The sequence below is a fragment of the Psittacula echo genome, assembly GCF_963264785.1.
Source record: "Psittacula echo genome assembly, chromosome: 7".
Lineage (NCBI taxonomy): Eukaryota > Metazoa > Chordata > Aves > Psittaciformes > Psittacidae > Psittacula > Psittacula echo.
The window spans coordinates 19,811,255-19,826,712 of NC_137740.1; the positions used below are offsets into that span (position 1 = coordinate 19,811,255).

At 50.7% G+C, this 15,458-nt stretch overlaps 1 protein-coding gene across 6 annotated transcripts; it reads right to left on the bottom strand.

Annotated features, from left to right (window-relative positions):
• Window positions 1–5,688: 5,688 nt before the first annotated feature.
• On the bottom strand, window positions 5,689–12,316 carry HSD17B7 (hydroxysteroid 17-beta dehydrogenase 7). 6 transcript variants are annotated; one of them, XM_080623511.1, is made up of 9 exons: window positions 12,276–12,316; window positions 11,933–12,136; window positions 11,760–11,852; window positions 10,757–10,871; window positions 10,050–10,244; window positions 8,804–8,908; window positions 7,709–7,765; window positions 7,036–7,134; window positions 5,689–6,642 (listed from the first exon to the last, which is right to left on the bottom strand). In XM_080623511.1, the coding sequence occupies exons 1-9, from the start codon at window positions 12,308–12,310 to the stop codon at window positions 6,547–6,549; spliced, it is 999 nt and encodes a 332-aa protein (XP_080479637.1). In that variant the 5' UTR covers window positions 12,311–12,316; the 3' UTR covers window positions 5,689–6,546. The 6 variants fall into 6 exon arrangements, 3 of the variants coding, with proteins under 3 accessions (XP_080479637.1, XP_080479638.1, XP_080479639.1); XM_080623512.1 differs by having other exon boundaries at window positions 7,036–7,207; XM_080623513.1 differs by lacking the exon at window positions 7,709–7,765.
• Window positions 12,317–15,458: the final 3,142 nt, after the last annotated feature.

The window sequence follows — 15,458 nt, forward strand, 5'->3', positions numbered from 1 at the left end:
TCCCACCCTCGTGGTCCCTTCTCATTAAATGCTGGTCCCATGACACCAGCAGGTCTGGCAGGAGTCACCAAACCTGCCAAGGGCTTTGTTGATGACAGGAGTGCCAAGAGCCATCACCACATGGGTGGGAGGAAGCCACTGGCACCCATGGGACTGACGCAGGCATCTGGTGAGCTGCCTGCTGGGCTGGCACGCTGCTGGGTGGTTCACCAGCTGAAGGGACACATTGCAGAAAGGTGGAAATTCAACCCCAGTGTCTGCAGTGGGAGCTGAACTGGGCACTGCCCATGTGAGTGGCTGCCCCCAACACAGCCACAGGGACCTCTGTTGATGTCTGGTCCCACTGGAAATAGCAGAGGGGTCCCCAGAAGGCTCTCCTTGCAATGAGGCAGCTGCCAATGCACCCACCCCATGCAGAGCAGGCAGCTCCACCAAGGATGTCCCTGTGGTTAAGCATCCAGGGGCTACACTACCCTGACACATCTTCCCTCTTAGAGAGAGCTTATGCTACAGGAGGTGTTTGGGAACGAGGATGAACCTCTTAGCTCAGATGTGAAACACAAGACATGTAAGAACCTTGGATCCAAAAGCCTCATGGCTCAGAACATGAAAGAGCAGCAGCAGAGCCCAAGGACATGACCAGTACCATGGGGCCCTGCAGGGAGCAGGGAGGTATATTATTAGTGCTGATGCTAGTCCTGTTTCTCCAAGAGGGACATATTCAACAAGGGACCTCCAGAAGCCCATGCCATCAACACTCCAGTGAGCCTGTAACAAAAACATCTAGAGACGTGACCCACTGCCTGTATACAGAGAAATGCCCAGACTGCCGTTGCCCCACCAATCTAACTCCTCTGACCTTAGATCTGGTGCTCCCTTACACCCTAAACATGAGGCAATGTGCATGCTACAGCCTTCTCTCCCTAACTTCGCTGACCTCAATTTCTGCCACTGCCTGGCAGCTAGCCCAGAGAAACAGCCATCCTCAAGCTGCTCTCCAGCTGTTTCTGTTCTCCAACACTTCTGTTAGCACATGGACCCAAGTGGTGTCCCCCGAGAGCCCACTTCCATCCATGTGGACTAGGTCCAGGGACCCAGGTGACAACACATCCCTCTCCAGACAAGAATACTCATCTTGAGCTGTCTTGGGGATCTGTTGAGCACTACAGGAAGATCCTGAGTCAACCCAAGAGCTGCCCAAGGCCAAGGAAGCCATGACCTGCTCTAAGGCATACAGGAAATTAAAGACAGGGATGTGACGCAGCTCTCCTGACCCCCAACTTGCGGCAGCTGCTGGCAGGCAGTGTGGGTAGGTAGCATGAGGATCTGCTCCACACCGGAGTAGTATAACTGCATTTTAAGGCCATTAACAAACCATTAACTGGTGCTGAGACAATGCAGCACATGTCCTTGGGCTCTGTGACGCAGGCTGGAGCAGAGGAGCATCCCTGCAGCCTCCACATGCCACTGCTTGGAAATGACAAGCCCAAACCATCTCCACAGGTCTGGCTTTTGCTGGCTTACCATGGATGAGCCACCCCTATTCAGATGACAAGGATGCAAGATATCACTGCACCTGCCTTGTGCTTCCCAGAGAGGTGCAGGCCACAGTGACTCACAGAGCTACTTCAGAGATGAATCTTAGGAGTAGCTGAGCTGTGGTCAAGGATGCCTAGGTCTTCAGAACTGAACATGATGCTCCAAAACAAGGCCGTCCTCTTAGCTGTGACCCACACAGCCACTTGTAGAGACTGGCTAGATCCCCGCCACCCCTGAGGTTACCGATGTCCCTTGAGGGTGGGCAATGCTTAGCCAGGATGGCAGATGTAGACTGAAACAAACCAAACTGACCAAAGCTTCTGCTAAGACAGACAGAAACAAAAAGCAGGGCAAGACCAGAACCATGCCTGCCCAGAGCACCCTGCATCCTTAATAACCTCTCTTTCAAGAAAGAGGATCCTATGTAAGTGTTTAGCATCTGTGCTGCCTTGCAGCAAGACCTTGCACAGCTTGACCCCAGATTGAGTATCCAGCCAGCTGCCCCTCTTCGCTTTGCTTGAGGCAGTTGTAAGAGAGAAATGAATGCAGAGTTTTCAGTTCAGCTTGAAGATGTACATCACCCAGCCCTGCTTGTTCATCTGCCTGCCCAGTAGTCTCCCCTACTAGCACCTTGGTATAATACAAATCGTTGCATCTTCAAGAAGGTTTCTGGCAGAGCAGCCTCCCCAGGCTCCTCTCACTGATGCCAAAAATGTTGATTAGAGCACCACAGCCTCTCCAAACTCTGCTCTCACACAGGAGCACCTATTGATGAGCTAGAAAAAGGATTTAATACTCATTCTGATTATTCTCACAAGCTGTTTCTGAACTTATCCACCAGCTCCCCTTCATGGTCTCTCCTTTGGGCACAGCTCCCTGTTTTGCAAAGAAACATTGAAAAGCCTCCCTGACCCTCCAGGCAGTCTTGGCTGTCTTTGGGCTTTCTCATTTCCTCAGCCATGTGGCACGTCTGCCCTAAGCCTCCAACATCTCATCCTTCAGGCAAAGTCATCCTTACTCTTCCTTGGGAAGATGCAAAGCGTGGTGGTGTGTGGGAGCAGCCCCAGGACAGGGCCCAGCAGGGCTGTGGGGTCTTTATCCCTGAAGACTCCAGAACTCACCTGGGCATATCCCTGGGCCAGTCAGGAGGCAGGCCATCTGCTTGGAGCAGGGCTGGCTGGAGGTGTAAACTCTCTGTCCCAACAGAAAGCTTCTTGGGACTCTACAGTTCACCCATTCTCAGCAAAACCCACCTGGATCCATGTCCCTCTCACCTCTTTCCTGCCACACAGGCACTCCCAGAGGGGTTTCTGCTCCCCATTTCTCACCCAGCTCTTCAGAGCTACATCTCTCCTTTCCCCCACCTCTGGGCAGCTCTCCTCCAAGCACTTTCAACATCAAAGTTGCTGTTCAAAGGTGTTTCAAAACAAGCTGGGTGTACTACATCCGCCTCTGTTTACAGAGACACGGACTGGTCCTTATTGTTTCCTTCAATCCTGTCACCTTTCCCTCTGGGAGAGGCAGAGGTCACACAGGCGTGGGGATTTCAGCCCTGCCATACTGATCTCAAGCTTTCTCCTTCCACAGTCACATCTTGGGATGCAGTTCCTACCCATGCTCTTGTTGTCAGTGCCCTGAAGTAGCTGAAAACCAGCTGAGCTGCAAAGCAATGGAGGACTCAGACTGTGTTTGGAGCAAGGCAACACATTTACTCAGGAAGATAAGAAACCAGTGGCTCAGGATGAGGCACAATGATTAGATACAGTCATTGCATAACACCTCATAAAGCAACCACAAAGAGTTTTCACATTCAAGACCTGCCCTAGAGCATCTCTGGAAAGCTCTGTATCTGAGGATGCAAACAGAAAGGTCCTGTCTTAGATCTGACTCATGGCTGGCACTTCTGGCTCTTGCCTCGTCCCATACCTGGCATTTCTTACCACCCTGCTCCGTCACAGGGCCCTGTGCTCTGGGCACAACCTGTTTTCATTGCACAAAGGGCTCAACAAGTCCACATGCACAACCTCAGTGGAAGCACCCAATTCATGCAATGGCATCAGCAGCGTCTACACTATCTTAGCAAGCAAAGACAAGGGGACAGGAGTGTATTGGGAAGAGGCTGACAAATGCATGTACCTGCCTGCTTCTCCTTGACCTAGTTGTCATTTCTCCATTACTACCATCATGGCTGGATATGCCTGCCAGCCAAATGGCATTAGTTGGAGGATTCAGCTCCTTTGCATAGGCATCTCTTAGCCAAGAGCAGGGCACGAGGATCATCCCTCCCTGCAGACTGGCAGCTCCAGGGCGTTGGCCAGCTCTGCTCACAGTCACTTGGGCAGTGAGAGGCCATACCAGATGGCACAGCATCCCTTGGGTCAGGCAAGGTTCACAGAGGGCAACAAGCAACTGGGCCACCCCCTGCTCTTTGAACAGTCTCCATTTCAAGCACCAGTTCCTACCTGTGCTTTCAGGGTGAAAGACAAAACCTGAGAGGTGGTTACAGTTCCCATCCCACAGAACAGCCCTACCCCTTGGATGTAAAGCTTCTCACAACACGGAGGAGAGAAGCAGAAGATGAAGCCAAGCACAGCCAAGTTTTCTTCTACAGAAGGGCATGGACAGTGGTGGCTGTGGTCACAAAAGCAGGCAGATACCCCTATAGAGCAATGGGGTCCTGTGACAAATGCTGTAGGACAATAGAGCCCCTCCTCCAATAGAAGAACAGTCTTCTGGAGACACTTGGGTTGATCATGCATCTCTAGCTCCATGCAGCACCATACCCCCAGGAAACCACAAACATTATCCCATCTTTCCAGGTTGCCCAATCTCTTACAGGCTTAACTTGTGCTTTGTCACCACTTCTTCCTTCTTCAGGTAACTGTTTGAGCAGGAAGCTGAGCTAGAGATCCCCAAAGGCTACTTTGCATCTGCACCTACCATAACCACATGGTGCAGCGGATCCCCCACAACTCCCAATCCCACACTTGCATCTCCCAGTATGTGACATACATCACAGTGCACCAGGTGCCTTCACAACATCTAAGGTGAAACTAAACCTTGCAGCAGGCTGAGCTCAGGCACAGCAGGACAGAAACACATGGTCTCTAACCCTGAGCTCCAAATCCTCAAGAGAGGTATAGGGTGCTTTTAAGATGAGCCCAGAAACCTATTCATAGCTCTACTCGACATCAGCATCACAGATAACTCAAAGGTTGGTTTTGGTGCATCACAGAATCTCTCCCCTTGCCCGTTTCTGCATGCTCCATAGGAAAAAACACTCACCCCATCCCATCAGGCACAACTTCCCCTGATAAATGCCCAGCTTCAGCCCACAGACACACACCTGAGTGAGGAAAAAACACAATCACCAATGAAAACCTCAAAGGTTCTTCCCATGGTCATCAATCTCTGCCCACCCTAGAATTTTGCCACTTCATTCCAGGCTTAATAAAGGTCCACATAAGCACATCTCAATCTTCTTCACAACTCTGAACAGCTACAGCCATAGCCAGAAGTTCCACTCCGCAATGGCCAACTCTCATTCTGTTCCACTGTCAGGGCAAAACAGAGTACATTCCCATCCACATTAATGCTGGTAACTCAGGTACTCACACAACGGCTGAGCTTCACAGCCTAAAGTCAAGACTGAGCTATTTCTACTACAAACCACACCATACCAGCAGTACTCCTCTACTTTGCAGAACTGCTCAAAACCAGCAGAGGGTGAGAATAAAAGCAAGCACAGCCTCCCTTCTAACCTCACCTGGCCTCTGCCAGGTCCCAGGAAAGTGCTCAGGAACACTGCAATACCTGTCATTATGTGACACATGAGGGTGAGCAAGCACCAGAGACATCTGTCTCCCAAGTGCCTAAGGCTAGGAAATGCTCTCAGACACCCCACAGATGCTCAACACACAAAACCACACTGAAGTCTTCAGAAGTCACTCATGTCTTTCATTAACTAGAAGGAAGAAGAGAAGCAAGACCAAAGAGGTGGCTGACAGCTTTCCTATGGAGGAAGAGACCTCACACTTCCCAGGTATACACAGGCTTCTTGTGCAAGGCAACAAACCAACCTCCCTTCCAGCCCCCCAACTCAAAAGCAGCCAGCTATAGGAGTAAAAACACCACTGCAGCCAGGACAAGTCAGTTCCAATAATTTATTCATTGCAGAATTTGAAGTACACCAGGTACTTGAAGTTCCCCAGGATAGACAACAGGAAGAATACTTGGTACAGTAAATTTCTATAAAAAGAGTTAAATATGTAAAATAACACGGTAACCTCTCACTCTTGCTATAAACAGAGCAGACCAGCCTTGAGCACAGGTTAACATCAACAGCATCAGTTTCTGCAGTCAGTTGTGGTTAGAACCTTTACAGCCCCACACCAAGGGGAGAGTAAGGCATCTATCCTCACAGCTGAGGCAAGTGGTGCTCTTCTCAGGCCAGATCTTCAGGAGCTTGGCTTCACATGATGTGCAGAGCCTGACTTCCAGCAAGGTTCAATCTTGGTGAGCACATCTGGAAAGCTGGCCCCAGATTTGGTGTACAAGGGTAAAAGGAGTTCTTCTGAAGATGAGCCTTCAAGTACTTCAGGATCAGCCATGGGTAATGCATGTAGAGCCAAAACACAGGACAGAACCCCAGACTGCTGCCTTTTGTGTGCTAAGCCAGATTTAAACCACATGTTTTGAGGCTGTTCCCAAACTGTGCGCAGTTCAGTCATGCTTTTGCAAGACACTTTTTCGCAACTGTGTTAAGACAGTCTCCACCTACTCTAGGTCTCCAGTTTTATGCTAGAAAAAAATCCCATACCAAAAAGATTAAGTTTTGCTCTTCAGTTTTCACATTTCCATTTTCAGGAATTGTTCACCTTCTGTTGAGAAGGAAGATGGGGTCTGAAGCCACATGCCTGCAGAACAGCAGGCAATGCAAGCAGCACCAGAACGAAGAAAGCCCATATTACCCATCTGAGACTGTTATTCCACTTAAATTGGCTTTACTTAATCTAGGAGATCACTGTATTTCTCTAGAGTCTGCTTCTCCAGTTCCAAGAGCTTTCCATACAGTTTCTCAGCAGTTTCTTCATCCACATCAAACTGGAAGACAATAAGAATAGCACTGTGAGACATCACTTTGGTGGCAGCTAGCAGAGACACCAAGGTCAGCTCTGGGGACAGGCAAGGCGCGTCTCCAGAGCTTCCACAATCACAGTGAGGCAACTAAAGGCATCTGTCACAAGCCAGAAAATGTTCTGGGGAAGCATCATTACACACTCATCCTTCAATGTCTTCCAAACTCCAGCCTGAGCCAGGAGTTACTCTAGGAAGCCTTGCAGATAACCCCACATCCCTCCTTACTGCTCAGCATTCAACATTTTGTTTCCACTCCAGCCACAGGACACCCTTGGCACCAACCCTTCCATGCAAGGCAGATGGTAGACTCCTAGCCAAGCCCCACCCCCCAAAGTAGAAAGCTGCTGCTCCATGTACCTTTCTGGGCTCCACATAGCTCTTCCCCAGTCCAGAAGTACAGCTGTGGTACTTGACAAGTGCATCCAGGTGCTCTGGCTTCTGCTTGAAGAGCCACACCTAGGAAAAACAGCCCAAACATGTACAAGTCCAGTGCACGTTGTCCCAACCGAGCCTGCAGCCAAGGACCCAACTGCCAGTGGACACAGGAAAACACACCTCAGATGCTTTCACCACACAGGGGAAGATTTGCTATCTAGAGAAATAGTTCTGAGCTGTCTCCTCTCAGCTGTGACCTGCCCAAGCCAACAGTAAAACATGTTTATGCCCCAGTGCTAAACCACTAAAAGAGTTCAACATGGCTAAACTTGCTCACTACTGTACTTGAGGCACACTGTTACCTGCCTCCATCCCCTGATGCCTGCATGTCTGCCAGCAGGGAGAGCAGCGTCCTCCCAACTGAGATGGAAGGAAAAGCCTTTTTCCAAAAAAAAAAAAAAAAAAATCTATTTTTATGAAGGTGTAAAGCATCACCTGCCAGATCAGCTCCATTCATAGCTGGTACTCCAGCACTCACTGCTGTGTGCTATTCAGGGCTGAAATACATCACCCACCCACCAGCCTTATTGAGAGGCTCACTGTTCAGGCAGCAGACCCTGGAAGGAATATCAAAATCAAGTTGTGAACTACTTACATGAGCTTCTGCTCCATTATATGGGGTCAAAGTATAAGTTTTGGCAAAAAAGCGGATCTGAGGGGAAAAGAAGCACATGATAGAATCTGTATTGTGGCCCATGGTTTCTCTGGCCAGCCCTCCACAGCCCAGCCACACCAGACAACCTACCAGAGGTAGCAATGCTTCTAAAAGTTGACTATAGGTAATACTGCACGCTTATGACTAAAGCATCCCTCTATAACCACAAACTATTTTTTGGAGCCACCCACTGGATCAGCAAGCCTTGCTCCATGCTCCCACATTGAGCTCACCCCCAAAGCAAGAGGCAAAAGGCCACACATAGACATTGTAGGCACCTCCTCTTGAATGGTTTCAAGAGCACAAATGGCAGGAGGCAGAGAGGATCTATAATATTGCCAGCGCTGAGGACAACTGAGAAGGCATTGCCTCTCCACTGCCAGGAGAAATGTGATCCATGAGGATCAGCTTAAGCAGAAAGGCCAGTCTTGCAGCAAGAGCATCAAGGCTCAGAGCAGGCAGCCTTCAGGAACAGAACTGTAGTGAACCTGAAAAGCTGAAGTCCAGAGGAAAAAAGGAAAGAAAGCTTTAAGAAAGCAGGGGAAAGAGCAACAAAGAGCAGGAGGCTTTGCTTTCCAAGGAGTCAGAAAGAGAGCAAGAGATGCTGCCTTCCAGAGGAATGAAAAGAACATGGAAAAATACACTGTGTTCTAGAAACAAACGGCATTTCAAAGCACGGGGGCCAAGTTTTGCCCTGAGTTCTGCTACCACCAAAATGACAAGAGTTTCACAAGCCCAAGCAGGCTGGGAAACCTAAGGGGAGCCTTGATAAATGCTTTTATGGCTGAAGAGAAGAGCCCTTGCTCTATGTACAGTGCTGTCCAGCACCAAGCCTCCAAACTCAGCTTGGGAATTCAGGCCCCAAGGTACCAAAAGGAAAGGTTTGTAGAGGGGCTAGCCTGCCTAATCCAACAGAGGAAAGAGCTGTATAGCAGCATGGGTAGCAAGGAGCCAGAAGCAGGCTGCACATTACTCGGAGAAGTATATGACAGCAGGGCTACCTCAACACTAAAACCAGGCAGGAGATCCACTTACCAACCACATGATGGGCATTAGCAGCTTCCACAGAAAAACTGGTAAAATTCTGTAGGTCATGTTAGACATAACAAGACCAGGACAAACAACACTGGAATACAGACCCTGCAGAGAAGAAAGTCAATCAGTGTGTAAATACATAAATTAAAGAACAGAACATACTCCTTGCCTCCTAATACTTCTCAGCAAGAAGCTGAAGGTGACTATAGGGACCAGTTAATAGTAGATACTCCCTAAAGTCATTAGTGAGTGATTAGATGTAGCCATTTCTGAAAGGCTCAAATTGGAGATGTTTATGTTAAATCTGTGCCCATTGCAAGACCACCAGACTGATGGATGTGTTGGGAGGCCGCGCCTTCACAACCTCACGCTGCAGTCTCCACGCAGCTCAACAGCAACAATAGCAGTCATCCCAGAAATTACAGCCCACAGATCAAATGTTACCTCACCTTTAAGAGAAGGGTTCAAACTTCTAGGACCAAAACATTTTCTCCTGAAGTATTTCAAGAGTGCAATCACTATCACTGGACTAGGGCTGCAGCTTGGCAACAAAATCCAGCAATCCCCCATGACAGGCACGTTGTCCATGAAGGCAGGTTGCTCACACATGGTAGTGTAACAAACTTGAATAGCAGCATGGAGCCATCAGGAGAGACAGTAGAGCCTGCATGTCAAGTACTTGCAAGCAAAGCTGCCAGAGTAGCCTTGTTCCGATAGGCAGGTAACACCTGGAAAGAGCAGCAGCTCTTTGCTCTTTAAGACCAATTATTTGGTCTAAAAAGTCAGCTAGAACTTGCAAGGTAGGAACCACTCCTAAAATTCTTCTGCTTTCAGAAGTTTCTGACAAAAGCCCCAGAAGCAACATAAGGAAGAAGTTCTTTGCTGTGAGGGTGGTTAGGCACTGGAACAGGTTGCCCAGAGAAGTGGTAAATGCTCCATCTCTGGCAGCATTCAACACCAGGTTGGACAGAGCCTTGGGTGACATGGTCTAGTGTGAGACATCCCTGCCCATGGCAGTAGGGTTGGAACTACATGATCTTAGGGTCTTTTCCAATCCTAAGTATTCTATGATTCTCCACTACACACAACAGCAGTTTAACTTTGGCCTCCATTTAGTTCTTAAACGTGCATTAAGGAATATATCAGTTTTCTGTGAATGAATGTAACCAGGTAACAACAATGTAATGATAATTATAAATAGTAGGAGCTCATTAGGTTTCTTCAGACATGCAAACCCCATCATCACCTGCTTATTAAATTTCCTGTTCAGAACCACACTTGTCAGGTCAGTAGCATATTTGGAGGAACTGTATGATTCCTGCCCCTTGGCATGCTGATAGTCAGAGAGGCTGAAGGCAGACTCTCTGGCATTGCTGGAAGAGGTCCAGATGAGTCGTGAAGGCTTTTCATTACCGCAGAGTAGAGACTCAAGTTGACGAACCTGCAAAAGAATTGCTAACTTCCTTAACACAGTGATTTTCAAGTGTTACAGTATAGCTTTATAGTTCTTAAAAGCTGTGAGCTATCTGAGCTTTCTGGGACAGTCTTCCCTACAGTAGCCAGAAGCAGCCACTGCTCAGGTACAGCTTCAGGCCAAGGAACATTTACAAGCAGCCACCATTCTCCTGCACAGCTCAGTTAAGCACCTCAGAATTTAACACAGCCAAGCCTTGGTATTCACCCTGGACAGACAGAACTACATATGGTTTACCTCTATCCACTGGCTAACTACATCAACCTCAAACTTATATTAACCCTTGAAATGACTATCACCATTTATTGCTACTTAAACAAAGCCTGAGACCATTGCCTTGTCATTTGTTATCTTCCAGGCTGTAGCTTGCATCAGCAGCCAAACCTGTAAGATAGAACTGATTCATCACTACTGCCTGGACCCATCTCTACCAACATCAACAGGCAGGCCAAGGGCTCAATCTTCATATGCAGTCTCACCAGAATAAAGTGTCCAAAGAGGTTGGTGGCAAACACCTCCTGAAGTCCATCTCCATTCAGCCTGTCCGTCTGGGTCATTACACCTTCTGCAGTGGTTAGCATGTGAAGTAACTTCCTGGAAGCCAAGGACAGGAGACAAGCATTGCTAGGAAGCATCTACTGCTCTCCCACTTCAGCCCTTCAGAAGTACCCCTCACCTCACAGGCTCCAAGCAGACTCTTTGGTTTCACCTTCAAGGGTTCTATTAAGCCATGGAAAAAAAAAGGCTTGGAAAAGCTTATGTCAGCCCCTTTATTTGCAAGTGTCTCAATACTGACTAGACCAGAGAAGACTTGCCCCTTCTTTCAATTCATCACAGTAAAGTACCATTAAAAAATCCCATAAATTCTTGCTCTTCCATTTCACAGATGGCTAATACAGTCAAGCTCCACCACGGAACTATGCCCTAGGGCCATGCTTAATTCAGATAAGGAAAGCAATCTAACACCCATGTTCAACACCCCCAACAACTGCTTTGGACACAATGCAAGTCACTTTGTGCCCTAACTCAACCTCCCCACTTTGCTTACAGAATAACAACGCCTATACCAGCATCAAGTATTAGCTTCACAAAATATCATGATGTACAGCTGAGAACAACAAAAATCTACAGTGAAACCAAAACATGAGAAAGGAGACCCAGTAAGAGCACCTCCCCAACAATACACCAGCATTTTTCACTCAGTACTTAATGACAGGAGATGCAGGCTTTGGGTGAACTCTTGTCCCCCCATGCACCAGGTCTCACACTAGGGATCAGAAACAGCACTGAGTGCCTTAGAGTACCCTGGCACTTCACCCAGCTGCCAAACCTACACATCCCACAGCAATGTGCTCTGTGTCACACTGGGAAAGGGAGATAGGATCACCTTCAGCCCTGGACCCACAGGCATGCCTTGGCTATGATGCTGCCAGCACCACATACCACCCACAAGCCAGGACTAGACCCCCCAACACCTCCTACCCGGTAAGGAGACCATGCCAGAGTGCCTTGAAGTTCACGTGTGGATTGGGCATTATCCCAGCATTGAGGTAGACAAAGTCCAGCCGCTGAAACCTGAGCGGGAAAGAACAGAGGGGTGAGGGGCAGAGGGTGGACAGGGGGGTCCGGTGAGGCAGAGGATGGAGACCCAATACCTGCAGCGGAGCTCACGGGCAACATGCAGCACGGAAGCCAGGCTACCCAGGTCCACTTCCACAGTGGAAACCTGTGCGGCAGGGTGGGTTTCCAGGATGAGGTCTCGCGTGGCTTCGCTCTTCTGGGAGTTTCGGCAGGCGATACAGAGATGGATACGGCCATCCTCCTCCAGCAGCCGCCGGCACAACGCCAACCCCACGCCGCTGCAATTGGGTACGGTGTCAGATACAACGCTGGCGGGCAGGGACGAGCCGAGGGCGGGCCGGGCCAAGCCAAGCCTGTTCCGGCCCGCCCCACCCCGCGCTGTTACGGCTCCTCCACCACCTGGTGCCCGCCGCTTACCTGCTGGCACCAGTCACCAGCACCACTCGCTCCATCTCGTCTTCTCGTAGCCCGTCCCAGCGCCGGCCCCCCGCGCTTTAAATGCTGCCCGCCCGTGACGCCCCGCCTCGCCTCGCCGTTCCCGCCAATCGGTACGCGGCAAGGGGGCGGGGCCAGCACCCGCGGTGGCGTGATGGTGGGAAGAGCGGAGGGGGGCGGGCCGCGATTGGACACGCCTCCATATGACCCTTGACGTACAAACACGCCTGGCCATTCAGGCCACGCCTCCCAATGCAGGCCACGCCCACCCCGCTGGGCAGGTGCCGTTACTCATCGCGTCATAGGATCACAGGATCATGGGATCATTTAGGTTGGAAAAAACCTTTAAGATCATCAAGTCCAACCATTACCCCAGCACTGCCAAGACCATCACTAAACCATATCACTAAAGGCCTCATCTACAGGGTTTTGAACACTTCCAGGGACAGTGACTCCCTGGGCAGCCTGTTCACCCTCTCTGCGAAGAAATCTTTGCTAATATCCAATCTAAACCTCCCATGGGGCAGTTTGAGGCCATTGCCTCTTGTCCTGTCACTTGTTACTTTGGAGGAGAGACTGGCCCCCAACTCACTCTATCCTCCTTTCGGGCAGTTGTAGAGAGCAACAACATCCCCCCTGGGCCTTCTCCAAACTAAACAACCCCCATTCCCTCAGCCATTCCTCACAGAACTTGTGCTCCAGGCCCTTCACCAGCTCTGTTGCCCTTCTCTGGACCTGCTCCAGCACCTCAATGTCTCCCTTGTGAGGGCTCCAGAACTGAACTTGGGTTTCAAGGTGCAGCCTCACCAGCACCAAGTACAGGGGGATGATCACTGTCTTGGCGCTGCTGGCTATGGTATTGCTGATACAGGCCAGGATGCTGTTGGCCTTGTCTGCCTGGGCACAAGCTGGCCCTCTACCCTCCCATCCTTTGCCACAGAGGGCCATTCCACAAAGGAACAGAAATGCCACCAGATCACTGTTTCCTGGTGCTGCAGAGTCCTGGGTGCACTGACCTTGCCAGAGATCTCGGCTGCAGCCATGCTCCTGGTGGGGCTGGTGTCCCAGTTGGAGCAGGGGACAGACACAGCAGCCCCCAGCACCTCCATGGGTGCTCCTGAGGCACCGTAATATGCTATTTAGCCCCAGGGCCATGCACACCAGGTATAGAACACCCAGGCACAGAGCCCCAGGGCTCAGGTCAGTGGGAGCTGCAGTGCCCACAGGGCACACGTGCCCCTATGCTCCCTATGCCACCTGGGGCTCCCAGCTGATGGCTTGCTGAGACAGGCTGGGAGAGGCCATGATGCACCCTGAGCAGGGAAAGGGCATTGAGGGCAGAGGCAGATGGGTACCAATTCTGTGCCATGAACAAAGCCTGCCTTCGCTCTTGCTTCAGCCACAGAGCACCATTCTGCCACATGCTATGTACTCAGCAAGGAGGAGAGGAAGAGGGAGAAGACCTCCTCAGCCACAGCTATCAGGACCATGTGTGAGGAGCCAATTAGCCCCTCCACAGAGCACAGCCCCCTACCCTTGTCCCTCCCCTTCCAGACCCACTGTCTCACCTCGGTCCATGCTGATGGACATCTGATATGGATGCTGAGCCTCAGACTGCCCTCCCTGTCACCTAAAGAGATGGGCAACTGGTATGGGTCAATTTGAGGGTCTCTTGAGCATTCTTCCTCCATCTCTTACACTGTTACCTGCATGCACTCCCCCAAACTCTCCCCACACAGTGCAGCCCACAAGCCCCCTGCCAGGTGGGTACTGGCCAGGCTCCCAGGGGTCCCCACAGAGGAGGAGAGCTGCCTTCCGAAGTGCCGCAAGGAAACCATGCAACCAGATTCACGTAGCAAGTGTTTCTTCAATGAGTTTGCCCCTATATGTAGGTGCATCTACTGAATATATACATGCCTTAGCAATAGCATACTGGAAACTGTGCCACGTGTGAATTGATGGTGCTGAACTAATGCATACAAAAGTATGGAGGGGTCCATGTACCCTCTAAGTACAATGTTGCTCCTGTCTGGTCACAGGAGGGTCCAGTTCTGGGTCATGGCAGGTAACCTGCTGGGTCTCCTGCAGGGCACATGGCTCTGGCACCTGCCCAGTTTGCTCATGGAGCTGCCAGACTCAGGGTCATGGACTGGTGCCAGACTGCTGCGGGATGCTCAGGGCAGCAAAGTCCAGCGCTTCAGCTGAGCTGTGACCCCTGGGCCCAGAGCCATGGAGGGACAGGGTGCCCACTGCTCCATGCACACGGGCTGTTGCAGGCCTGGGCATCAGCGAAAGCTCTGCTATGTGCATTCCTCTCCTGGTAGGTGAAGATGTGGGAGAGGAGGACAGGTAGATTTCCCCTTGGAGGTGAAAGGTGCTAACATCCTGCTGTGCAGCACCTGCGGGACATCCAAAATGCATTTCATGGGCAGTCGAGCAGCTCTGGAGTGCTGTGTTTTTGATGACCTGCTCATCAAACAGTTGGGACTAGGTGAGAGGTCAGTAAGAGGATGTCCCCTTGACTCGCCTTGTGCTGGGCAGGCAGCAAGGAGCTGGGAGTGCTGTCAGGCTTCTCTCTGTGCAACCGGGGTCTCGCTGGCAGGAACCGAGCTTCCTGCCCCTCCACCATGTGACGTATCCAAAGCCCAAAATGTCCAGAGAGTTTTTGGTTTTGCCCTATAATTGCACAGCCTGCTGTGAGCCAGTGGCAATCCCCGCTCCTCCTCAAGCAGGTAGTGGCTGCTAGATAGTCCCTGCTCCAGCAGGCACATACCTGCATGCATTCCTTTTCCAGGCCTCACAAATTGGCTGGGAGCTTCCACACAGAGAAAGTCCAGATGATGTTCCTCCCCTCTGACCAGGGGAGAGAAGCCACTCTGTCCTGGTCACTGTCACCAAGAACACGCCATGTCAATAAATAACCCTCATCATAGCCCACGTTGCTCCCAGGCTCAGCTCAGCAAGTGAGCAGGAAGTCCGAGTCGTCCCACACCGTGTCCCTCCTTGCTGCCCTTGGGGTTTTCCTCTGAGGCTTCACTGTACAATGAGAACAAGACCGGCTGTCCGGGTTTTATTGCGAAGTCCAGGTGAAGTGGCTTCAGTTTGCATATGGGGCTCCTCTGGGGATGGGGAGGGATGGGGACCGGGCTAGTGGGGAGCAAAGGG

What these genes read in the sequence shown, in the direction of transcription:
- HSD17B7 (XM_080623511.1), bottom strand. Translation starts at nt 12,310, where the DNA reads ATGGAGCGAGTGGTGCTGGTGACTGGTGCCAGCAG. An exon ending in TAATGCCCATCATGTGGTTG is followed by an intron (nt 7,766 to 8,803) that starts GTAAGTGGATCT and finishes TTTTCCCCTCAG; the next exon opens with ATCCGCTTTTTTGCCAAAAC. An exon ending in ATAATGGAGCAGAAGCTCAT is followed by an intron (nt 7,135 to 7,708) that starts GTAAGTAGTTCA and finishes TGTTTTTCCTAG; the next exon opens with GTGTGGCTCTTCAAGCAGAA.